The sequence below is a fragment of the Chlorocebus sabaeus genome, chromosome 26, assembly GCF_047675955.1.
Source record: "Chlorocebus sabaeus isolate Y175 chromosome 26, mChlSab1.0.hap1, whole genome shotgun sequence".
Classification (NCBI taxonomy): Eukaryota; Metazoa; Chordata; class Mammalia; order Primates; family Cercopithecidae; genus Chlorocebus; species Chlorocebus sabaeus.
In genome coordinates, this window is record NC_132929.1 from 51,221,200 (window position 1) to 51,246,468 (window position 25,269).

At 50.3% G+C, this 25,269-nt stretch overlaps 2 protein-coding genes and 1 long non-coding RNA gene across 7 annotated transcripts in view; 2 read left to right on the plus strand and 1 right to left on the minus strand.

Annotated features, from left to right (window-relative positions):
* Positions 1 to 1,642, plus strand: part of LOC119628088 (golgin subfamily A member 6C-like) — a 24,896-nt gene extending 23,254 nt beyond the window's left edge. For all 4 annotated transcript variants that reach the window (XM_073012335.1, XM_073012336.1, XM_073012338.1 and 1 more), the window contains 4 exons: positions 431 to 533; positions 617 to 717; positions 809 to 962; positions 1,049 to 1,642. In XM_073012335.1, coding sequence (XP_072868436.1) covers positions 431 to 533; positions 617 to 717; positions 809 to 962; positions 1,049 to 1,248 — 558 coding nt within the window. In that variant the 3' untranslated portion in view covers positions 1,249 to 1,642. The remainder of the gene's footprint in view (positions 1 to 430; positions 534 to 616; positions 718 to 808; positions 963 to 1,048) is intronic.
* Positions 1 to 20,029, minus strand: part of LOC140710493 (uncharacterized) — a 25,750-nt gene extending 5,721 nt beyond the window's left edge. Inside the window, exons 1-2 of the long non-coding RNA XR_012091552.1 lie at positions 19,864 to 20,029; positions 15,956 to 16,024 (exon numbers count right to left, since the gene is read on the minus strand). This is a non-coding gene — a long non-coding RNA (uncharacterized lncRNA). The remainder of the gene's footprint in view (positions 1 to 15,955; positions 16,025 to 19,863) is intronic.
* COMMD4 (COMM domain containing 4) lies at positions 20,020 to 24,263 on the plus strand. 2 transcript variants are annotated; one of them, XM_008015801.3, is made up of 8 exons: positions 20,020 to 20,127; positions 22,042 to 22,113; positions 22,333 to 22,398; positions 22,624 to 22,663; positions 22,966 to 23,085; positions 23,246 to 23,326; positions 23,693 to 23,869; positions 23,956 to 24,263. In XM_008015801.3, the coding sequence occupies exons 1-8, from the start codon at positions 20,125 to 20,127 to the stop codon at positions 23,994 to 23,996; spliced, it is 600 nt and encodes a 199-aa protein (XP_008013992.1). In that variant the 5' UTR covers positions 20,020 to 20,124; the 3' UTR covers positions 23,997 to 24,263. The 2 variants fall into 2 exon arrangements, with proteins under 2 accessions (XP_008013992.1, XP_072868440.1); XM_073012339.1 differs by lacking the exon at positions 20,020 to 20,127 and adding an exon at positions 21,277 to 21,687.
* Positions 24,264 to 25,269: the final 1,006 nt, after the last annotated feature.

Below are 25,269 nucleotides of genomic sequence, written 5' to 3' on the forward strand. Positions count from 1 at the left end.
ACACCACTTCACCTGTGACCCAAAGGTGCACTCTCTGAGACCCCAAGGGAAGGGGCTGTGCTCCACCTCCCAGCCCCATTTGTTCTGTGTATGCCCCTACAAGAATACTCAGCTCTTGCCTTCAAGTGGCATTTTCAACTCCGCTGGAGCCAGTGCCCAGGAGGGCAGGCATGGCTATGTGGGCAGCAGAAGGTGTGAAGGCTGTGCTGCCTGCACCTGGCTCACCTGGTGGCCTCGGCCTGGAAGGAGCCAGAGGCAGAGGCCCCGGCCCCAGGGACTGGGGGTGAGTTTGTGTGTGGGGAGAGCTACCGGGCCCTGTAGGAGGCTGTGGAGAAGGTGAAGGTGAGCGAGTCCTGGCATGGGCCAAGAAAAGTGGGGGTGGGGCAGGACAGGTCACTCCCGTGATGTGACCCTATTATTTTGGCTCCAGAGTGGCTTTATGGACCTCCCGAGGGAGAAGGTGGATGGGAAGCAGCAGGTGGAGAAACTAGAGCTTGGATTCATCCAGCTCTCTGGAGCGACAGATGGCATGAGTAAGCAGGAGGCCAGGGCACGGGCACGGGGAGCTGCAGGGCCTTCAGAGGGGCCCCAGTGTCTGAGCCGTGTCCTCTCACAGGAGAGCACATCACGGTATATGAGAGCCAGGGGGCAGGGCCAAACACACGGCACGAGGAGGAGGAAGCCAGCAGGCTGGCCCAGAAGGAGCAGGAGATGAAGGTAGAGGGTGTGCAACATCTCTGCGGGGGTGGGGGTGAGGGTGGGTGCTGGCGCCGGCTCAGGCGTGGTAACTGAGCACCCCTCCCTTCAGGTGAAGGTGCTGGAGCTGCAAGATATGGTGTTACCAGTCGTGGGCGACCACGAGGGGCATGACAAATTCCTCCCTCCTGCCCAGAACCCTCTTGAGGAGCCCGCTCCAGGGGTCCCAGCCCCCCAGGAACTTGCAGCTGCGGAGGAGCAGAGTGGTGAGCAGAGCCCTCAGGCGGGGTGGGCAGGCTGGAGCAGGCGAGGCTCCCAGTGTACTCAGAGCCCCGCCTCCCTCTCTCCGAAGATTTTCAGGACAGCGTGGAGCCTGCACCGGGACAGGCCAGGGAGGGTTCTCCCCGTGACAACCCCACTGCACAGAAGATCCTGCAGCTGCTTCCTGTAACGCAGGACACCCTGGAGCACTCAGGCTTGGCCACCAAACCCTGCGTGCCATTCTTTTACCGGGCAGCCAAGAACAGAGAGATAAACATCATCATCATCTGAGAGCTGGTCAAGAAATTTAAAAACAACAACAAAAAGTGATGGGGTTAATCCCCTACACAATTCATCTACTTCATTGGAATGTTAGAGCCCCTCATGTTTATTTGTGTTTCTAATTTACAGTTTAAATTTATTTATAAAAAGTTAAGGGAGTGTGGGTCTTTCCCTGATGTTCACTCTGGCATCCATTAGCATTTTTGTTTTTAATTGATAATTGTAGGTCATTAGCTCGCATATCAAGTTTGCCCTTACATGGTGGGAGTTCAAACACACAAAGACCCACTATTTGCACAAAACTATTCTTACTGGTTTCGAATAGGCTGCCCTGCTTTTTAAATGTTATTACAGCTTGTATATTCTTTACAGAATTCAGATAAAATTTGCTTATGTTCTATTATGTTTGATCGAATCCTAATCACAGTGAGCTCTTCATTAGCTCAATATGTGGTTTGCCCTCAAGTGCGCACTGTTTCTTACTTTGTAATATGCCCCCATGAGTACTGACATTTAGAGTTGTTTAAAGGCCGAGAACTGGAAACAGCTTTTCCCCTATTTTCTGTGTATTGGGGATGGGAGTAATAACATTTTGGGGAGCTTTTTAAATCTCACAGAAGAGGAAAGTGGCCTGCTCTGGCAGGTGTGTGCAGGATAGAGTGTGATTCATTTGTTCTGGTGCCAGGAATGAGCGCGGTACTATGGTAGTTCCCTTAGGATTTGTATGTGCTCTGGGCTTATGAAGATATTGCAGCATGAGCTGCAGCAGTTGGACTCTTTCTCAATGACCTAAAAAGGGATTATTTCTGAGGAATGAAAGACTCCCATCATTGACTGTGGATGCGGAAAACCTTTTCTAGCTTAGAGCATTTATATCTACAATACATTTTAAAGTCAGAGTTCATGTTACCTGTTTTAATCACATGACTACATGTCCCAGTACACAAAAGGGCACTGCTTGGCATTCTTCTTAGTGTATTTAGTGAAGATCATAAGAAATCCTTTCAGAGTTTAAACATCCCTGAAACAGGCATACAGGCTCTAGTCAAGAACGAATTCGAGTGAAGGAAAGCTGTGTGACACCTGGCATTCCTCTATGTTCACGGAGCTTCTTTGAGGCTAGAAGACTGATTTTACCATCTAGACCTCTCTGGCTAATACCTATTCTTCAACCACATTGGTTAATCTGACACAGGAATTTACTTCTTTTCCTTGAATGGAAAACACTTTAAAAATAATAACAACCATTTTAATAAACTAATACATGTGAGAGTATTCGTTGAAACAAAAAGCAGTTTTAGTGGACAGTGTTATATTACATTTGAAAATCAAGGAGAAGTTTATGCAACTTAAAATATTTACAAACTGCAATGCAATCTACTGTTTGTGAATGTCAAGGTATTATGAGTAAAAGTATCTATACAATCACAGAGTTATATTTCCTCACAAAGTTCTTTACGAAGAGTGAAATATGTTTTTATACCTCTCGGTTTCAGTTAGAGGCATATTTTGTGCCATATTTATGTTATGTGCCTATAGAGAATGAATGAATTATTTCAGTCATAGGTTGCCTAAATCATAACTTCATGATGCTTGGGAAAGAATCAACAGTTAAAACTTCATGAAGTTCTAATGTCTGTGTTCCAAAATACGTCACAGTATTAGGATGTAGGGAGAGATGTATGTGCGCTCCCTGGGGTGTGCAATTCTAGTTACTAGACCATCTCCATTTTTAGCATTTGGCATCCTCATGATACTTTTATAAATATGACATTAATAGGAGAGCAATAATATGATTTTACAGATGAAATAACAGATTTGCCTGCATTCACTGAAAGAGTACAAATATTGGTCCTTCAACTGACTCTTCAAAATTGTATGAATTTATCAATGTATTGGCTAAACCCAGTTTCAGAATGATAAAGAAAAACTGTTAGACCAAATAGTGTGGCTAATTAACAGTGGTACAGTTTCTAAATACCGCTCTTTGTGTAGGGATTTTGTCCTATGTTTCAGAAAAAGCTAAAAAGAATGGAAATCCTATGACAATAACTTAAGTGTTTCTTCAAAGCATACAGTCTCTTGCGATACCTCATTCAGCCAACTATTTGTTCTCTTCCTCACTCGGTATAAGGCAGCTTTCAATTTGCTTAGAAGGCAACATTAGAAGGTTAGAGATCATCAGAAATATAAAATTTGAAAATGTGAGTTCAACTGAACAAATTTGAATTTCTGTTAGAAGAATCAAAATACCTATTTAAAGATTGCAATATATGGTCATTATTTTTAAAGTTTTTGATTAAACCTGATAGGTTTTCCAGAAATGAAAAAAAAATCAGTTCTAAAACCAAAGCTGATATTTAGAAAATGTGAAAATGTACATCAGCCCTATCCATAATATAGTTTCTCTAAAACTTTATCTTATAGAGTCACTTTAAAATAATATAACTATTCGAAAATATAACTGCTATCTTAATGTTTTGAAATAAGTTAAAGCATGTTAAAATGTGAATACTGTAGTTTAATAGAAAGAACCTGGGGGAAGGAAAAGTAGTGAAAGAAATGCCAATTCCAATGCCAAGCTTTATGTGCCGAGTTTTCTTAGAATGACTTTTACCAATTTATGAATTCCTGTCAACAGAATGTATAATGGAAGTACTGAAAGACTGTTGTCTAAAGTGCCATTATTGACTGCTACTATGATGCTACTGCAATGCAATAAGTTAGGAAATTGTTGCAAAGTGCTGTTTTTGCCACAAAATTTTGTGTGTCTTGGAAACTATGGTGTTAAAGGTATTGAGACTGTGCAAATGCTGGGCACGCTTGGCATGAGATCATCGGATTTTATTTTTACAAAATTGTGACTATGCAAGTGTGTTTATTAGAAGAACACAAACCAAAGTTATGGGATAAAAAGGTTGTGGATGAAAAAGTTATGGGATAAACAGTGTTGTAGAAAAGTTGTGGCAAAAAAAAGTGTTGTGGAAAAAAAGTAGAATAACATTTTATGACAAGTTTTAAAAAAGTATTATGAAAAAGAAGTTATGGAATTTAAAAAAAAGTCATAGGATAAAAATAAATAAAAGCAGGCCCCTGTCAGCATAGGCCTGGAGAAGCAGGGCTGGAGTCTTCACCCCCACCATATCCCTATCACCCCTTCCCAGTCACCCCTTTACCATTAGGGTAGCAAGACAAGATCCCTGTCTAATGGGGGGCAGACAACCAGACCCTTTGCCACCTTGACCAGGGCTGAGTCCTTACATTCCTGGACGGTGATGTGTGTTATTGAAGAGCCAGAGGCTGGTGGAGTTGGTTTGTGTGGAGGAGGCCTGATGTCCTCCCTACTCTCATGAAAGCAACTTTTCCCTCAGGGGAGCTCCTGTCTTATTTGGAGAGGCAGCTGAGGCAGGACAGTGGGGCTCAGTGTAGAGCAGATGAGGGCACGGGCTGCTGGGGTGATCCCCCTTCCCCAGTGTACATATAGTATCTGTGTAATGTTTTGTATATTCCAGGGGTTAGGGCCACCCCCTGTATTGTACCTCATGAAGGTTGGAGCTGGCATATGGGGAGGAGGTTCTAGTCATTACTTATGGCTGGGAGACTTATTTATTGATACCATAGGACAGAAGAAGGAGGTGGGGATGGGGTCCTGCCTTCCTTGGTGATATGACTCCTGTTTATTTTGCTTTTCATTATGGAGTAAATGGATTTAGCCATACTGCGCAGCCTGGTGGGTTCCCGTTTCCCTCCCTGGGTCCTGGAGTTTGTGCCACTGAATGAGGAGCCCCAAAGTGTTTGAGCATATCCAGCTCAGCTGTTGGGGACCTTCCGGGCCTGTTACCTGTATGCTGCCTGGTGACACCTGGTGGATTTCACTGGGACTGCCATGGTGCCTATGGGGCACAGTGAGGCCCTGACAGCCAACAGGCTCAGAAGCCTGATCTACCGGTGGCCAGGAAGGCAGATACCAGCATTCAACGGCACTGACTTCCATCCACCCCAAGCATCTTCCATTTTGTCCCCCTGCATCCCTCTCCTGTCTGTGCCTGGTGGCCTGTTCTGTCTGTCCCTCCAGAGCGCCGGCTTCCCCGTGGGCTCCCTCCAGGCTGAGTTCATCGCCCTGCACCCTAGTGACCAGAGCAGGCTTCACAGAACAAGTGCCACCTGAGCTCCAGGAGCTTTCCAAGAAAAGTGTCCCTTGGAAAGGGTGTGGCCTTTTCACCACTCCCAACAGCACCCTAGAAATGGCTTGGCCTTTTCCCTCCCCTGAGCTCCACAGAGAACACAGCCAGCAGAGGACACATTCCCCATCATCCAGAAATGGGTTTGATTCTCAGCCGAGGGACAGCAGGACTGGTAGAGACTGTCAGTCCACACAGCTGCCTGCACCATACCGCCATGTTTGTTAGGGGGTGGGAAGGATGGTGGGGGCTGGTTGTTCACAGGCCGGGCATGACAGGGAGGCTCACTGGAGGTGGTGGACGTTTGAGGGGCAATGTCAGGGGACAGCTTCCTCTTGTTGGGCCACAAGACTCCACAAGGACAGCACAGTGACTGAGTCCCAAAGCTAGAGGTGAGGCGGTTAGCCACGTGTAGGTGTATATATATGTGTGTGTGTGTGTGTGTATATATATTTATGGATATTTATAGAACAGGGCAGGGCAAACCACAGAGTATTTATAGCTATTTATAGAACAGGGCAGGGCGTACCACAGAGTATTTATAGATATTTATAGAACAGGGCAGGGCATACCACAGAGTATTTATAGCTATTTATAGAACAGGGCAGGGCATACCACAGAGTATTTATAGCTATTTATAGAACAGGGCAGGGCGTACCACAGAGTATTTATAGATATTTATAGAACAGGGCAGGGCGTACCACAGAGTATTTATAGATATTTATAGAACACGGCAGGGTCTACCACAGAGTATTTATAGATATTTATAGAACAGGGCAGGGAGTACCACAGAGTATTTATAGATATTTATAGAACAGGGCAGGGCGTACCACAGAGTATTTATAGATATTTATAGAACAGGGCAGGGAGTACCACAGAGTATTTATAGATATTTATAGAACAGGGCAGGGCGTACCACAGAGTATTTATAGATATTTATAGAACAGGGCAGGACGTACCACAGAGTATTTATAGCTATTTATAGAACAGGGCAGGACGTACCACAGAGTATTTATAGATATTTATAGAACAGGGCAGGGCGTACCACAGAGTATTTATAGATATTTATAGAACAGGGCAGGGCGTACCACAGAGTATTTACAGATATTTATAGAACAGGGCGGGATGTACCACAGAGTATTTATGGATATTTATAGAACAGGGCAGGGCGTACCACAGAGTATTTATAGCTATTTATAGAACAGGGCAGGGCGTACCACAGAGTATTTATAGCTATTTATAGAACAGGGCGGGGCTACCACAGAGTATTTATAGATATTTATAGAACAGGGCAGGGCATACCACAGAGTATTTATGGATATTTATAGAACAGGGCAGGGCCTACCACAGAGTATTTATAGATATTTACAGAACAGGGCAGGACGTACCACAGAGTATTTATAGATATTTATAGAACAGGGCAGGGCCTACCACAGAGTATTTATAGCTATTTATAGAACAGGGAAGGGCGTACCACAGAGTATTTATGGATATTTATAGAACAGGGCAGGGCATACCACAGAGGGGCACAAGTTTTCAGCAACGGTCACACCTGGATGTGTCAGCTCAGCACTACAACAGACTAAGTCACAGATGAAGGGGGCTGGCTTTGGGCTTGGGAGCCACTGTCAAGTCACAGGACACCCGCCCAGGCAGTCTTGGAAAGGGAGGCCTCAGAGAAGAGGAGGATCTGTTTAGAGGTCGAAGTGGGACCTGGGGCTCTCAGGACAGGATGGATTAGTCTGACCCGATCAGCTGGCAGCTGGAGAGAAGCAGAGAGAAAATGGGGAGAGAAAAGTGAGCAGAGAGCTGGTGAGGCAAGCACAGAGCAGGGGTGTGCTGCAGCAGCTGTGGGAGGGCTGGGGAGGGGAGGGCGCAGGTGCAGGTGTGGCAAGATTCCTGGAAAAGAGGAGCTCGAAGGGAAAGGGGAGGAAGATGGAGGGAGGAGCCAGAGCTTTGCAGTTAGTGCCTGGGGACTGTGGTGGCCCTCGCCAGCCCACACACACTGGCCTCTCCCATGACACCCAGGCAGTGCACCCACAATTCAGACCAATGCTCAGCCCCCTCGGGCTTCCCTCTTCTCTGGTCACCCTCTCTTCCAACCCACTGGCCCAGGGCCATGTCTCACCTTGGGGAGCCCCACTCAACAGCCACCAGGCCTGACAGAGAAAGAACACTGCTTGACCCAGGAGGGTGAACCTAAAAGGAATGAACGGCTGGAGTGAGCGCCAGAGGCCCCTCTGGGTGGTCAGAAAGCCCAGGACCCTCTGAAAGGACCCTGGGGGAGGCAGGAAGGGCATATGCCACTGGCCATAGATTTATAAGTCTAAGAGGGGAGCCTCAGCTATTTGTGGGGTCTGCAGGCTGCATAGGTGAGGCTGGGCCCTTCCTGCTGGGAAAAGCAGAAGAGGGAGAGTCTGTGACAGGGGAGGCTGGTGGGCTCACTAGTCGGAGCTCAGCTGAGCCAGTAGTTACTGTGGTCCCCTTGGTTGAATAGCACAGGTGACCCCTAGGAGCAACAGGCCAAAGTGCGTGAGCCCGCTGGCCAGCGGCAGTGCTTCAGTGGGGGCCAGAGACCCTGCCTTCAGTCACACGCTAGCAGCTATGATGGTACCTGGGAGGGAGGGAAGGGGGCTGTGTGTTCCTGCCTGGCCTGTGAGGTGTGTTGTGGGATGACCACGTGTATGGGACTCTCAAGGTTTTATCCTAGATCGCCACTGGATTGCCAACAGATAGAGGAGGTGGGACCCTGACTATCACCCCTGCTCTGCAGTGGATTCGGCTCTCGGCACTCCCAGGCTGGGAACTGGATGCCCTGCCCTGGCAGCATGACTCAGACTGCACGACAGGTACCAGGGATGGCATGCCAAGGACGGTGTTCCTAGGCCTCTGGCCACCTCACAGTCCAGCCTCACACACACCCCCCTCCAAGCTCCCAGCCCCTACACCATAAACCATGAGCTCTGTGCCCTCTCTGATGACTCCAGAGAGCACCCACATCTGCCAGCTTGAGAATGGAGCCTGTTCCAAGAGCCCACAGGCTCAGCCATGGAGGCTGGGGTGCTTTGGTGCTGTGGGGGCCAGGCCTGGTACCTGTGTCTGGCTGGGACGCTCTGCACCTGCAGCCAGGAGTCATCCATGGGCCCCCGTGGGCATGCTGTCGGTGGTGGTGTTGATGTCGCTGATGATGCTGGGCGCCTCCCTTAGCACGTGGTGCATGCACAGCATCTCGTTGCACTGCTCTGCCTGCTCTGCCGACTCCTCCATCAATGTGTTCTTGTCTCCACGTGAGTGCAGGTTGGCCAGCAGATCCAAGATGAACTCCTTGATCTTAGAGTGGGCAAAGAGGGAAGGAGGTTGGGACCTGATGCCTGTGCCACCCTGGCCACCTGGCCAGGCCCTTCTGGGACTGTGCACTGGACTTGGAGTCCCAAGTGTGGCTTTTCAGACGCAGCTTCTACACCACTTAGACTCAAAGACCCACTTCCCCACTGCCTTTTTTCATTCAGATGGGGACACTGAGGCCAAGAAGAAAAGTCACCTGTCCAAGGTCACAGATCTGGGAGGGGAGCCAGGACCTATCAGGCCACCAGGACACCTGTCTACTCAGTTTTTAATTTTTGGAGACAGGATCTCGCTCTGCTGCCAGGCTGGAGTACAGTGGATGAGATCACTGCTCACTGCAGCCTCAACCTCCTGGGCTCAAAGGGATCCTCCAACATTAGCCTGTTGACTACAGGCACATGCCACCACCAGGCCCAGCTATTTTTTAAATGTTTTTGTAGAGACCAGGTCTCACTATGTTGCCCAGGCTGGTCTCAAACTCCTGGGCTCAAGCGATCCTTCTGCCTTGGCCTCCCAAAGTGCTGGGATTACAGGCATGGGCCACTGTGCCCAGTCCCACGTTATAGTTCTATGGGACAGCTCTGGTCTTGACTGTGCCCCTCTCCCTGGACCTGGTCCCACAGGGCTGGTTGGCATTTCCGCCAGGCCCCACCTGCATCCCCAGTGCCACAGGAGCCTCTGCCCCCATGAGGCAGTGCATGCACGTTGTTGATCCTGAGATGTGCGGTGGTCTTGGGCATGAGACCAACCAGGAGGTCCCACACAGTCTTGTTGACAATGGCCACATAGGAGTCCACCAGGCTCTCGGTGGTCTCCATTTGCCACTCCAGCTGTGTGTCCATGGAGTGCATGAAGCTGTCAGAGCCATTCTCCTCAGCCTTGCTGGCCTGCCATGGAGAACACAAGGGCATCAGGGTGGCCACATCATGTAGCCAGGCTCCAGGCATCCCCAGGATCTCAGTCCCTCCAAGGGTACCTGGAACATTGAGGCACAGGGAGAAGCAACCGGCCAGAACACACACCCAGCTCCCCACATACTCTAGAGGGTTTCACGTCTCTGCCTCTCAGGACCCCAGGCCCCCCTCCATTCAGTCTTGTCTTAGTTCTGACTCTAGTACCCAGAATTTGCCTCCATTTCCCAATCCAGACATTAGAAAAGAACACGTGTGAGGGGCCAGGTTCTCTAAGGCTGGATGGACACAGGGCTTATGGCAGGTCTGGGGGTGACAATGCTGCTGTGGGAGCCTCGGGGAGGGCTTATCCCTGGAATCACCCAGGGGATCCTGGTGCCCCCAGCTGCTGCGTGGCATGAGAATTCCTGGCTGGTGGGGACAAACAGGTACTTGTTTGGATTGGCCATCTGGTCCAGTCCAAGGAGCTGGACCTCCAGCCCCTCGGGGAAAAAAACTCACTTTTGATGTGTGACAACAGACGCAGGCAAGGGGAGGGAGAGGTGAGCTGAGCCTCGGCCTTAGAAGCCAGAAGCCAGTTCATGTCCCTGTCTTGGTCTATGTGGGAAAGGGATGGGGTCTCAGCTAGCTCTAGGGTCCTAGGTTACTGTAAGGGCCCTCCCTTATGGACTCAGTGACTTGGGCTGACCCAGCCCCTCCCTGAGCCTCATTAGTGAAACCAGGACTGGACCAGGGCTCTTGACACTTCCCAGATCCAACCTCTGGCTTTCTCCCAGGAGGGCAGGAGATCAGAAAGAGGTGACCCAGGCTCCCCTGTTTACCTCAGCCTCCTTGTGAAGCCTCCCTCTTTCTGCCTGTGAGGTGGGTGGGGCCAGAAGGAAGGGCACTCACCTGTGGGTCTCTGACTTCTCTGCCCAGGTGTGCCTGGAGAGCCTGGTCTATACCCGGTGCTCTGCTACACTCAATGGCCTGACCACAGCCTCCCTGCCTCCAGAGCAGCCCTGGCCCAGGGAAGAAGCTGGTCTCTGTATGGAATGATAGGTAGGAAATGGAAGTAGGGACGACAGCTCTGGAAAGGAGTCTAGGAGGAGGTGACTTCCCAAGGATGTGGAGAATTTTTCCAGAATGGAACTTGACCGGTGCAGGCAAACATCAGGAGGTGGGGAGGATGGTTCCCTCTGTGGGAGCCGGGGTGACTGCTTTGGCCAAATGGTGGTTGGCTGTGGGTAGGAGCGGGCAGAGCTGGGGTGCCCAGAGCCTGGGGTCCCTGTCCTTGCTGAGGACTGGAATACAAAACAAATGTCCCCTGCTCTCTGGCTGGGGGACATCCTCTACTTCCAAGCCCAGACACACACCAGCTGCCACAAGCCCCTGAGGTTCTTCAGAGGACCAATGGGCAGCCACACCCATGCTGGGCCAGCCTTCTGGGCCCACCTGCACCCTGGTCAGAGCCCATGACTGAGGGGACTCTCTGGGGACAATGGGGCAGCCTCATGCTGCCCTCTTACAGGTAGGTCAGTCCCTGGGATCTGGTGTTGGGCTGGGGTGGGCTGAGGCTGTTCTCTGCCGGGGTGCCTGGTGGACAGCAGGTAGAGCAACTACTTGGCTTTCCTGGACCCCAGGACACAGCTGAACACTGCACTTTACCCTGGATGCCTTCAGATTCTCAGGGGACCCTGGGAAGGAAGAAGGGGATGCCCCAGCAGGAGGCCAGGGCCCTGGGCCAGGCTTGCTCCCCCTAGTCCCTCCAGCAGGCACCTCCTCTCCAGATCGACATCACCTGATTCCTGGAGGCCTGGGTTACTGACGAGAACCCCAACTCCCTCACCACAGCCTGTTCTTACATCAGACCAGCTAGTATATGAGTTCAGAGCTGAAGAGGGCGGAGAGAGAACACAGGGCTGTGTAAGAGTTCTCAGCTCCCTGCTGCAGTGGGCCCCATAGAAGGCCCCCCAGAAATCTGCAGCTGCTGTAAGTCACTGGGAGGAAGCTGCAGTAGACATGTGTTTCCCAGCCTGGTAGATGCAGAGGGGTGTCCAGGCCCCCGAGTGGGAGGCCCAAACATGGCCTTGGATGTGGCAGTGCAGGAATTCTAGCCAGCTCTGGGGCCTTGGGCAAGTCATTTAACCTCTCAGAACCCCACTCCTGGTCACCATAGGGCTCTTGTGTGGATGTAATGAATGCCCCTGGCCTCGTATGTCCCATCAGTGGAAGCCTAGCGTGGGTGGAGACCCCCGAGACTGAACTCAGTGGCGGGATCCAGCCTGCCCAGCTCTCCTACATAGAGCCCAGAGCCAGCAGGGTGGGCTTCCTGGAGACGCAGGTGCTCCTGCGGGCTGGGGAGCATGAGCAGGGGTCCCTTTGGGGAGGTGGAAGAGGCTGCGGTCAGTGGAGGCCATCATGAGGCAGAGATTGGGCAGAAAAGGCATGATAATTGGGGGATCTGAGACCCGACAGAGCCTGGATTGATGACACTGTAGCCACCTCCTCCAAGTGCCGCTCAGGCGGTGGAAGCTGAGCTAGTGCTGGGCCCCCTGGTCCTGAGTGAGGCCTCGCCAGTCTTGGAAGCTGTACCCAAGGTAGCTTCATGTAAGGGCGCATCTAAGCACTTTTTTTTGAGATGGGATCTTGCTCTATCTCCAGGCTGCAATTGGGTGGCATGATCACAGCTCACTGTAGCCTCAAACTCCTGGGCTCAAGTGATCCTCCACCTCAGCCTCACAAAGTATAGTAATTATAGGCCTGAGCTATGGAGCCCGTTTTAAATCTTAATAAATATCTCCTCCTGGTCTGCTTCCCTGACTGACACACAGGCTGGCATCTTGTGCCCAGACAGACATGTTTCTGGACTTGGTTCCATTTGTTCTGACGGGCTCCTCCCTCTCAATGACCGCATGTTACAGTATGTGGCTATTCTTACACATTTCTGTAAAGACCTGAGGGTTAGTATATTAATGTCAAAGTTCTACCGGTTTTCAAGGCTGGGTGGAATGTTTGGGTTAATTTAGCTGTGGGCATCTTGACAATATAGGCTTTCCCTCCGGGAACGGTGATTCTGGGACGCAGGTTTTGCACATTCTGGTTTATTGCTTGGCTCGCTGGCACAGAGGGATGGCACTGCTCCACACGCCATGCCCAAGAGATGTCCCACCTTATCTTTCTAAATCAAGCTGAACATTCTCAGCTGACAGCATATCATCAGTGCTGCGGGGACTCACTCCCCACAACCCGAGATGAAGTGAGGCGGAGACTGTGGAGCAGATCCGTACTGACTGCATTCGTCCTTCCTGACCTGCGCTGCTGCTGGCCGGGGCTGTGTCTGAGCCGTCAGAGGGCACTGATTCAGGAACTGGGCGGGGGGCAGTGTTGGAGAAATGCCCCTCACCTCCCTTAGCTCCTCCTGTCCAGTCAACACTTAGCCACCAAGGCCCCTGAATTCCAGGCCCCAGTCACCACTAACAGGGTGCTGCATGGGAACAAAGTGTAGGCCCAGAACCTGGAGTTCAGGTCACTCCTCCTTCCAGTCAAAGCCTCTGTCCCTCCCAGGTGATTCCAGCCTCATTCCTCCATAGGCCAAATATCATAAACAAAGGCCTGGTCAGGGGGTCTTTACCCAAGTGCCCAAAAAACACAAGCAGAAAGGCTCTGCATGTCCCCTGTGGCCTGCCAGAGGTAAGAGCCTGCCCGTCAAAATGCACAATCCTGGTTCTTGCAGGGAGGTGAGGAGCGGAGGAAGAAAAGGTCCATCTCATTCTTTCAGCAGGAACCTAAGCTTGAGAAAGCCAGATGCAGTACATTTCTTAATCCAGATACTTTTATAACTGGTTACAGCGGGGTCACAAGCACAACTGTTTTCCAACATCTTTCAACAGGCCACATAACATCCTGTACCTTCTTTATTTTTTAATTTTTATTTTGTAAAGCCAGGTACAGTGGCTTATGCCTGTAACCTCAACAGTTTCGGGGGCTGAGGCAGGAAGACTACTTGAGGCTGGGAGTTTGGGACCAGCCCAGGCAACATAGCAAGACCCAGTATACAACAGAGAAAGTCCCTGTCTCAAAAAATATCTTTTCTAAGTGCAGTACTATGATCACAGCTCATCGTAGCCTCCAACTCCCAGGCTCAAGTGATACTCCCACCTCAGCAGCTGGCATTCTCAGAGCACACTGCCACATCTGGCTGATGTTTTAATTCAGTCTCACTATGCTGCCCAGGCTGGTCTTGAACTCCTGGCCTCAAGAGATCCTCCCAGTGTGGCCTTACAATGCAGTGGGGTTACAGGCATGAGCCACCATGCAGCCCCTGCAAAACGTAACTGTTCTTCAGGTGCTTCTTTTGGACCTCCTAGCTAGACTGTCATTGGCAAATACTAGTTTATTATTTTCCCACATTTATGTTAATGGATTTCCCATGTTTTATTTGTCTAGTCTAGGGTTTCTCAATAGCAGCACTATTGGTGTTTTGGGCTGGATAATTCTTTGTTATGGAGCTGTTTGTGCCTCGCAGGATGTTTATCAGCATCCCCAGCCTCCGCCTGCTACATGCCAGTAGCACTCCTCAGTGTGACAGCCAAAATGATTCCAGATATTGTCAAATATCCCCAGGGAGGCAAAATCACCTCCAGTTGACAACTGCTGACCTAAAAACCTCTGGAACAATGTTAGATCATGGTAATGATAACACATACTGCTCCTGAGCTTTTTTTTTTTTTTTTGAGATGGAGTCTCACTCTGTCACCCAGGCTGGAGTGCAGTGGCACGATCTTGGCTCACTGCAAGCTCTGCCTCCCAGGTTCAGGCCATTCTCCTGCCTCAGCCTCCAAGTAGCTGGGACTACAGGCGCCCACCACCACGCCCGGCTAATTTTTTGTATTTTTTAGTAGAGACGGGGTTTCACCGTGTTAGCCAGGATGGTCTCAATCTCCTGACCTCGTGATTCGCCCGCCTCGGCCTCCCAAAGTGCTGGGATTACAGGCATAAGCCACCACACCCGGCCTGCTCCTGACCTTAATGGGAATACCTCTAGCATCAAAGTATAGTAGTACCTGTATACTACTGTCTGGGCTGTGATTAGTACACTGTATTAGTCTGTTGCGGGAAGTCAGGGACCCCGAACAGAGGGACCAGCTGAAGCTGCAGCAGAAGAACATAAATTGTGAAGATTTCATGGACATTTATTAGTTCCCCAAATTAATACTTTTATAATTTCTTACACCTGTCTTTACTGCACTCTCTGAACATAAATTGTGAAGATTTCATGGACACTTATCACTTCCCCAGTCAATACCCTTGTGATTTCCTATGCTTGTCTTTAATCTCTTAATCCTGTCATCTTCTTTGTAAGCTGAGGATATATGTCACCTCAGGACCCTGCGATGATTGCATTAACTGCACAAACTGTTTGTAGAGCATGTGTGTTTGAACAATATGAAGTCTGGGCACCTTGAAAAAAGAACAGGATAAGAGCAATCTTCAGGGAACAAGAGAGATAAGACTTCTGGTCACCAGTGAGCAAAGCGGAACAGAGCCATATTTCTCTTCTTTCAAAAGCAAATAGGAGAACTGTCTCTGAATTCTTTTTCTCAGCAAGGAACACCCCTGAGAAAGAGAATGAGCCCTGAGGGTAGGTCTATAGACGGCCCCCTTAAGGCAACCGCCTTTTACGGTCAAAGCGAAAGGATGAAATAAGCCCATCTCCTGTAACGCTCCCAGGCTTATTAGGACTGAAGAAATTCCCACCTAATAAATTTTGGTCAGACAGGTTGTCTGCTCGCAAACCCTGTTTTCTGATAAGATGTTATCAATGACAATGTGTGCCTGAAACTTCATTAGCAATTTTAATTTCACCCCATCCTGTGGTCCTGCTATCTCGCCTTGCCTCCACTTGCTTTGTGATATTTTATTACCTTGTGAAGTATGTGATCTCTGTGACCCACACCCCTATTCATGCACTCCCTGCCCTTTTGAAAATCGCTAATAAAAACTTGCTGGTTTTACGGCTCAGGGAACATCACAGAACCTGCCGACATGTGATGTCTCCCCTGGACACCCAGCTTTAAATTTCTCTCTCTTGTGCTCTTTCCCTTTACTTCTCAAACCAGCTGAGACGCCTAGGAAATAGAAAAGAACTCACGTTAACCATTGGGAGCGGGTTCTCCTGACATTAGTCCATTCTCATGCTGCTATGAAGAAATACCCAAGACTGGGTAATTTATAAAGAAAAGAGGTTTAAGTTGACTCACAGTTCTGCATGGCTTGGGGGGTCCTCAGAAAACTCACAATTATGGCAGAAGACACCTCTTCACAGGGCAACAGGAGAGAGAAGGAGAGCCAAGCAAGGGGGAAAACCTGTAATTAAAACCATCAAATCTCACGAGAATTCACTCACTATCACGAGAACAACCCCCATGATTCAATTATCTCCACCTGGTCCCACCCTTGACACGTGGGGATTATTGCAATTCAAGGTGAGATTTGGATGAGGATGCAAAGCCAAGCCATATTATATCCTTTACATTAGCATACTGTATCAAAGTATAATTTTCTTTTTTTTTTTTTTTTTTCTTTGAGACAGAGTCTTGCTCTGGCTCTGCCTGGAGTGCAGTGGCATGATCTCAGCTAACTGCAACCTCCGTCTCCTGGGTTTAAGTAATTCTTGGGCCTCAGCCCCCCAAGTAGCTGGAACTATAGGTGTGTGCCACCCCCAAGCTAATTTTGATTTTTTTTTAGTAGAGATGGGGTCTCGCCATGTTGGCCAGGCTGGTGTCAAACTTCTGGCCTCAAGGGATCTGGCCACTTTGGCCTCCTGAAGTGCTGAGATTACAGGCGTGAGCCACTGCACCCAGCCTGAAGTGTAATTTTCACAATGTGAAAAGCATGACTTTCATACAAATAATGAAGGAATATGTATAAGATATTTTCTTTAATTTGCAAGGGCGTCAGCAACATGGTGAAGCTAGTTCAAGGAACTTTTTGAGAGACAATGTCTGTAGTGCTCCAGGAAGGGCATTCTGAAATGTATTCTGAAATAGAGACAAAACTTGCTAATATCCTACAGTGAGGCTGGGCCTGGTGGCTCACGCCTGTAATCCCACCACTTTGGGACGTCAAGGCAGGCGGATCACCTGAAGTCAGGAGTTCAAGACCAGCCTGGCCAGCATGTTGAAACCCTGTCTCTACTAAAAATACAAAAATTAGCCAGGTGCAGTGGCCAGCGCCTGTAGTCCCAGCTACTTGGGAGGCTGAGGCAAGAGAATCACCTGAACCCTGGAGGCGGAGATTGCAGTGAGCTGAGATCCTGCCACTGAAGTCCAGCCTGGGCAACAGAATGAGATTCCGTCTCAAAAAAAAAAGGGTGGGGGGCCGGGTGCGGTGGCTCATGCCTGTAATCCCAGTACTTTGGGAGGCCGGGGCAGGCGGATCAACTGAGGTCAGGAGATCGAGACCATCCTGGCTAACACAGTGAAACTCCATCTCTACTAAAAATACAAAAAAATTAGCTGGGCGTGGTGGCGGGTGCCTGTAGTCCCAGCTGCTTAGGAGGCTGAAGCAGGAGAATGGCGTGAACCCAGGAGGCGGGGGTTGCAGTGAGCCGAGATCGCACCACTGCACTCCAGCCTGGGCGACAGAGCGAGACTCCATTTCAAAAAAAAAAAAAAAAAATCATATTGGGAAATAAAACTGACATCTTTGGGCGTTATCTTCTCTACTGGACAGAAACCTGTAAGTTAACATATACACATATCTCAAGAATATTCATAACATATTCTCTAGTATATTTCCCTACATTAGTGGTTTTCAAAGCATGGTCTCAAGTTGGAAGCATGAACGTCACCTGGGAACACAGACATGCAATGCTCAGGCCCCAACTCAGTCCTATTGAGTTAGAAACTGGTGTGGGGCCCAGCAGCTGGTTTCACAAACCCTGCAGGTGATTATGATGCACTCGAATGTGTGAGAACCACTGCTCTAAACAGTGAAATCATCTTTTTTTTTTTTTTTTTTGAGACAGAGCTCATCCTGTTGCCCAAGCTGACGGAAATGCAGTGGTGTAATCTCAGCTCACTGCAAACTCTACTTCCTGGATTCAAGTGATTCTTGTGCCTCAGCCTCCCGACTGGCTGGAATTACAGGCACCCACCACCACACCCTGCTTTTTTTTTTTTTTTTTTTTCCAGTAGAGACGAGGTTTTGCCATGTTGGTCAGGCCACTGGTCTCGAACTCCTGACCTCAGGTGATCTGCCTGCCTTGGCCTCCCAAAGTGCTAGGACTACAGGCATGAGCCACTGTGCCCAGCCTTTTTTTTTTTTTTTTTTTTTTTTTTTTTTTTGAGATGCTCTCATTCTGTCGCTCAGGCTGGATGGAGAATAGTGGCACCATGATGATTCACTGCAGCCTCCACCTCCCAGGCTCAAGAGATCCTCTCACATCAGCTCTTAGGTCGCTGGGACGACACATGTGCACCAGCACAAGTGGGTAATTTTTTGTAGAGATTGGGGTCTCCCTATGTTGTGCAAGCTGGTCTAGAACTCCTGGGTTCAAGCGATCCACTGGCCTTGGCCTGCCAAAGTGCTATGATTACAGGTCTTATGTTCTTAAAAAAAATTTTGACATGGTATAGGATAGTCTAGTAACTTAACGTACTGTTGTTTTCAACAGGCTAGTGGTTATGATTTGTAAAAGAACTCTTCGGGGCCGGGTGCGGTGGCTCAAGCCTGTAATCCCAGCACCTTGGGAGGCCGAGACGGGCGGATCACGAGGTCAGGAGATCGAGACCATCCTGGCTAATCTGGTGAAACACCCTCTCTACTAAAAAGAAATACGAAAAACTAGCAGGGCGAGGTGGCGGGCACCTGTAGTCCCAGCTACCCGGGAGGCGGAGTTTGCAGTGAGCTGAGATCCAGCCACTGCACTCCAGCCTGGGCGACACAGCCAGACTCCCTCTCAAAAAAAAAGAAAAAACTCTTCGGAAATGAGCTCAATTTTACCATGAATTGGGACACTTTCCATTTCTTTCTGTTCTACAGAGCAGTTTACTTGTCATGAGCTCTGTCTTTTGAAAACTTGAAAGCCTGCAACAATAAAACCAGCTGCACCTGATGCATGGGATAGGCATGGAATTGAGGAGCGAGCTCAAACTACGGTCAGCCCTCTGTATCCTCGGGTTCTGGATCGTTGGATTTAACCAACTGTGCATCGAAAATATTTGGAAAAAAGTAAAGTAATAAAAAAAACACAGGCTGGGTGCAGTGGCAGGTACCTGTAGTCCCAGCTACTCCGGAGGCTGAGGCAGGAGAATGGCGTGAACCCGGAAGGCAGAGCTGGCAGTTAGCGGAGATCACTGCCACTGCACTCCAGCCTGGGCGACAGAGCAAGACTCTGTCTCAAAAATAAAAATTTTTTAAACTTTATAACAGCTATTTACAAAGCATTTACGTTGTATTAGGTATTGTAGTAATCTAGAGATGATTTAAAGTATATGGAAGGATGTGCATAGGTTATATGCAAATACTATGCCATATTATATTAGGGACTTGAGCATCTGTGAATTTTGGTATCTCTGGGGTCCTGGAACCAACATCCTGAGGTTGCCAAGGGACGACTGTTTTCAATTTCTTCTTTGGTTATTGGTCTATTCTCTAATGTATTTTTGTTGTTTTATCTTTCTGTTTTTGCCTCTTCAAGTCAATGTCGGAAACTTAGTTGTTCTAGGCTACGCATTTGCTCAGTTACCAGTAAGCAGACTACCAATGCAATCTAAGCAACTTATTTTTCTTCCCCATCAGATTGGCAAAAATTAAGATAAGCATCTATTGATGTTGAAGCTGTAGGGCGGTTGCCTGAGTATGTTAATTACGACAGCCCTTTTTGCTAGGCACCTAGAAGATTCATCAAAATGAAATAAAATACCCATGCACTTGAAGAAGTTATCTGGTTATTTCCTTATCTGGGTGCTGGTTATGTGAGCTCCACAGTTGACGAAAACTTATTAAGTTTCATATTTATAATAGGTACAATTTTCTGTATATGTAGTACATTTCAATAGTTTTTAAAATATGTCTTTTGCCACAGCCCGCAGCTGTGTATAATGCTATTTGCTTAACAGCGGAAAACATGGCAATGGCCTGAAACACCCTGGCTCCCAGGATCCTACCCCCTTAAGTTAAACAAATGAAATAACTTCCACTGTCTTTCCTAATGTCTTAATTCAGTCCTCAGTTAAACTGGCAGTTGGCGCCAGTTTTTTCCAGGGAAGGATTCTGGGAGACAGAAGACGAGTCGCCAGCAGTTCGCCGCGGGAACCTCCCGTGGGCTGCGGTGGGCTCCCAGTCTCACTCGAGCAGGCCCCGCCCTCCCAGAGGCGGTTAGTCCCAGTCACGTGATCATCGACTCAGCTGACCCTGCGGGACCGGAAAAAGGAATTCCCGGGCCCTAGCTTCCTGGCGCGATGGTGAGGCACCAGGGACTAAGCGAGGGTTAGGTTGCTGGAGCGGGAATGAGGGGGCGCCAAGTGGCTCCGGAAACGGGGGGAGGTTGTCTGTACTGGCCTCTCGGCAAACACAGTCTGTGCGGGCGTGAGGGCTGTGGGTCTGGTAGAGAAAAGTCCACCGCCATCCCGCTCCCCAGCCGGAGGCGGGGATCGGGGGCGGGTAAGACAGAGCAGGGGGACCGGCTTAGAGTCCCTGTGCTTCCCTAGCGAAAGGAAGGGCCCCTGTCTCCCGGGACAGGAACTAGGGCTTATCTCGAGCTGGGAGTCCTTTCAGGTCTTCCCCAGCTCCAAGAGGACCTCCCAAGGACACCCCCTTCCCCAGCCCTGCTGTGCGACTTAGACAAGAATGTGCTTAGACTCAGGCTCACTCTTGCACACTTACGAAGCCCCTCCGCTCTTTCCAGAGCCAGAAAGTAGTAGTTCTGGGGTTGAGACTTCATCCATCCGTCCGTCCGTCCTAAGCGCCTAGTCTATACCATGAAGTGTGCTAGGCACTGGGAGGACTTGAGCTGCCTGGGGAAGGGGAAATCGGAGGCTTGAACTGGCAGTCATAGTTAAGGCTGCGGGGGCAGAGACCTAACCACGCCTTGTGTGTGGTGCTAAGGGGGGGCTCCCTGAGGGTGCCATCAACCTTAAAGGCGGATGGCAGGAGCTGGCTGGCTGAAGTACAGTTTGTGTACCAGGGGTTGGGAGGCAAGGGTGGGAAGCCTGTGTCTTCAGACAGGGAACAGCATCTGCAGAGACTTAAGGTGAGAGAGAGCATGGCTCCCCAGGAATGAATGCATTTCCCATAGCTGGGAGAGTATCATCTGGAGGTTAGGGAAAGATGAGGCTGCACAAGTAAAGATCAAATCTTCCTGGCTCTTGGATCACCACAATCAAGATAATGAATATATCCACGCGCCCCCAAAATTTCCTTGTGTGAGGGGCTATTTTAAGAAGTATAATAAAGAAGGGCTGTCCTGGCCGGGCGCGGTGGCTCATGCCTGTAATCCTAGCACTTTGGGAGGGTAAAGAGGGTGGATCACCTGAGGTGAGGAGTTTGAGACCAGCATGGCCTGGGCAACGGAGGGAGACTCTGTCTTATTTTTTTATTTTTTATTTTTTTAAAAAAGGGCTGATCTGATGAGGTGTCACTTAACGGATAGCAAGCCACTGGCTCATGCCTGTAATCCCAACACTTTGGGAGGCTGAGAGGGGCGGATCAACTGAGGTCGGGAGTTCAAAACCAGCCTGGCCAACATGGTGAAACCCTGTCTCTACTAAAAATACAAAATTAGCTGGGTGTGGTGGCACATGCCTGTAATCCCAGCTACTTGGGAGGCTGAGGCAGGAGAATCACTTGAACCTGGGAAGCGGAGGTTGCACCATTGCATTCCAGCCTGGGCAACAAGAGTGAAACTCTGTCTCAAAAAAAAAAAGGGATACCAAGCCACACAGAGTGCAGCAGGCCTGGAGGCTGGAGCAAGGCTGGTGTCCCCGAGCAGCAGCAGGGAAGCCGGAGTGGCTGGAGTTGTGCGGGTATGGGGAAGAGGGGAGAGCGGTCACTCATCTGTGTGAGGCAGAGGACTTTGTTTTATCCCCTGCAGTACCCCTAGCACTTAAGAGTGGGAGCTAGTACAGAGAAGGTGCTCAATTGATGTTTGCTGAGCAGACAGATGCCTGGAGTAGACCTCAGAGCAGGGTTTGGTGGCAGGGTGGGTCAGGGAGAGAGTTCACTCAACAGCCTGGTGATAGGGGAGAACAAGTGGCCAGAAGGTATCCATCTATGACGGGGACCGGGGTCCCTGCCGGGCAGCAGTGTGGGAGACACACGGATCCTGGCCACACCTCAGCCTTCCCTCCAGCCTGATTACCTGCCTCCCTCCCTTTCAGAGGTTCCGGTTCTGTGGTGATCTGGACTGTCCTGACTGGGTCCTGGCAGAGATCAGCACGCTGGCCAAGATGGTTGAGTGCACAGGGTCTAGTCTGGGTGGAGGAGGGGCGTTGGGCTGGGGATTGTGGGTGTAGAGGATGGTGAGGTTTCTGGGGTTAGGGGCCTCAGTGCTCTCAGCCTGTGCTACCATCCTTTGTGACCGTGATCAGTGGCTGGCCTGCTCTGAGCCAGTCCCCAGGAAGGAGGGGTGAGGTTCGCCAGCCTGGCTGATTTAAGGAATTCTCTTGCAGTCCTCTGTGAAGTTGCGGCTTCTCTGCAGCCAGGTACTAAAGGAGCTGCTGGGGCAGGGAATTGATGTGAGTACAAGACCCAGCACCCCATTGTCCCATGACCTTATGACCCCCAGTGCCCTGAAGCTCTGCACTAGGCCCAGGGAGATGGGTGACCCAGCCTGTCAACCTCTCTGGGCACCTCCCATACTTCTTTCCAGCCTATCTGTTCCTTATCACAGGACCCAGGCTGGGGGTGAGGGGCTGGTGAGCACGGGCCTGGCACCCCCTGAAGGTCTCCTTTCCCTATAGTATGAGAAGATCCTGAAGCTCACGGCTGACACCAAGTTTGGTGAGTACCCCGCTGAGTCCACAGGCCCCAGGCAACCCTGGGACCTCGGCCTGGTGCCTGGTATAGAGGGACCCCCCTACCCCTCCCTGCTGCATCCTTAACTTACCTTCCGTAGTGGAGAAGCATAAGGAAAAGAAAGACATTGACAGTCCCACCTTCCTGTTCTCTGCCAGCTCCTGGTGGAGCAGGAGCAGTGCCTGTGGCTCCAGGAGGCCTGGGGGCTTTGAGGTGAAGTTAATAGGGCAACAGGGAGGTGGCTGGGGCCACAGCGACACCCTCTGTCCCACCCACGGGTCCTTCAGAGTCAGGCGATGTGAAGGCCACAGTGGCAGTGCTGAGTTTCATCCTCTCCAGTGCGGCCAAGCACAGTGTCGATGGCGAATCCTTGTCCAGTGAACTGCAGCAGCTGGGGCTGCCCAAAGGTACGGGTTGTGGGTGGGCAGCTGGGCAGCCTGTGGGCCAAGGGCTGCTAGAGAGGGGGCTAGGCCCTGTGACCCTATGGTGTACCCTGCCCTGTCTGGGCCAGGAACCCAAGCCCAGCCCCCACCTGCTACCTCCAGAGCTACTCCATTCTACCCCCAGAGCACGCGGCCAGCCTGTGCCGCTGTTATGAGGAGAAGCAAAGCCCCTTGCAGAAGCACTTGCGGGTCTGCAGCCTACGCAGTAAGTATGAGGCCAGCCAGGGTCTGGGCTCATTCTAGAAGGTGCACGCAGCATGCAAAGTGCTAGTTCCAGGGAGATGACTTAACCATGGTCACATGGTTACTAGCAGCCATAGAGCTGGGACCTGGCCCTGGGTCTCCTGCCTCTAGCCCAGAGTCCAGCCAAGACCTCTTGCCACTGAGGTCTGCTGTAGGTGATCCAAACTGATTATCGGGCACCTGCCCTGTTATGAGCCTGGGTCAGCGGGATGGGAGCTTCTTAGAGGCCACATAGCCTTGAAGGGTTGAGAGCTGAGCCAGGGTGTCAGCTGAGAGCCACTTGGCTTGCCTGCCTTTGGTCTTGAGCGCCACCCACCCTATCTCACAGTGAATAGGTTGGCAGGCGTGGGCTGGCGGGTGGACTACACCCTGAGCTCCAGCCTGCTGCGGTCCGTGGAAGAGCCCATGGTGCACCTGCGGCTGGAGGTGGCAGCTGCCCCAGGGACCCCAGCCCAGCCTGTTGCCATGTCCCTCTCAGCAGACAAGTTCCAGGTCCTCCTGACAGGTGAGGCTCAGCTTTCCTCGACGGGTGAGAGGCTCTCCCAGATCCTGCCTGACTGCCTCCTGGCTGCTCACCTCTTCCCTCTACAGAACTGAAGCAGGCCCAGACCCTAATGAGCTCCCTGGGCTGAGGAGAAGGGCATTCCAGGCCTGTGTGAAGCCACCCTGCTGTATGGAATCACGCCCTCTGAACTGCTCTTCCAGAGGCACCCCTGGTTCTAAGATGCTGAGGTCCTGTCCTGGACTCTGGCCTCCCAGATCCCCAGCTGCCTCATTTCTCTCTTGAGAACTCGGCTCAGGGCGCCTGAGGACGTTTCCCAGCATTACCTTCCCTTCCCTCGAAAGGCAATTGTTGGCTGTTTTCATGAGCAGGAAAAATAAACAGAAGTATAAAGGAATGTGTGCAGGGGTTCTGTTTGGGTTCAGATCAAGGGTTTTTGTGAGAGAAACAAAAATGACATACGGGCCTCCTTGGTCCATCGCTCATTTTCTTTTCTCAGTTGCTGATTGAGGGAGGTCACAGGTGAGGCCAACTGAGGACCAAAATGCATCTGCTTTGTCTAATGAGAGGAAAATCAGGGTTCTGTCTCCCAGATCTGGGATGCTCTTGGCTCTGCTATCTTTGCCCTCTGGCCATGTCCTCAGACTAGCAGCAAGTTGGCCGCCCCAAAGCCAAATGCCCCTTGTACAGAAAGGAGATTGCCCTTGTTTCACTGCCATCTTTTATTTATTTATTTAGAGATGGAGTTTTGCTCTTGTTGCCCGGGTTTCACTGCCATCTTATTTATTTAGAGACGGAGTTTCACTCTTCTTGCCCAGGCTGGAGTACAGCGGTGCGATCTCGGCTCACCACAACCTCTGCCTCCTGGGTTCAAGCGATTCTTCTGCCTCAGCCTCCCGAGTAGCTGGGATTACAGGCATGTGCCACCATTCCCAGCTAATTTTGTTTTTTTTTTTTTTTTTTTTTTTTTTAGTAGAGACGAGGTTTCTCCATGTTGGTCGGGCCAGTCTCGACCTCAGGTGATCCACTTGCCTTGCCCTCCCAAAGTGCTGGGATTATAGGTGTAAGCCACTGCGCCTAGCCACTGCCATCTTCTTTAGGAAGAGAGAAGCGACCATGCCGGAACCACTTATTGGCAAGAGGAACGTTGCCAATGTTATGGACTGAATGTTCATGTTCCTCCAGAATTCATATGCTGAAGCCTTTGTCCACATGCACGCACCACCAGATAAGGACCATGTGAGCATACAACAAGAAGGTGGCTGTCTACAAGGCCAGGAAGAGGGCTGTCAGCAGGAACTGAGTCTGCTGGCACCTTGATCTTGAACTTCCCAGCCTCCAGAACTGTGAGAAAGAAATCTCTGTGGTGTAAGCCACCGGTCTGTGGCATTTTACAGCAGCTC

What these genes read in the sequence shown, in the direction of transcription:
- COMMD4 (XM_073012339.1), top strand. Translation starts at nt 21,463, where the DNA reads ATGCCTGTAATCCCAGCTACTTGGGAGGCTGAGGCAGGAGAATCACTT. An exon ending in GAGTGGCTGGAGTTGTGCGG is followed by an intron (nt 21,688 to 22,041) that starts GTATGGGGAAGA and finishes CCTCCCTTTCAG; the next exon opens with AGGTTCCGGTTCTGTGGTGA. An exon ending in CACGGCTGACACCAAGTTTG is followed by an intron (nt 22,664 to 22,965) that starts GTGAGTACCCCG and finishes CGGGTCCTTCAG; the next exon opens with AGTCAGGCGATGTGAAGGCC.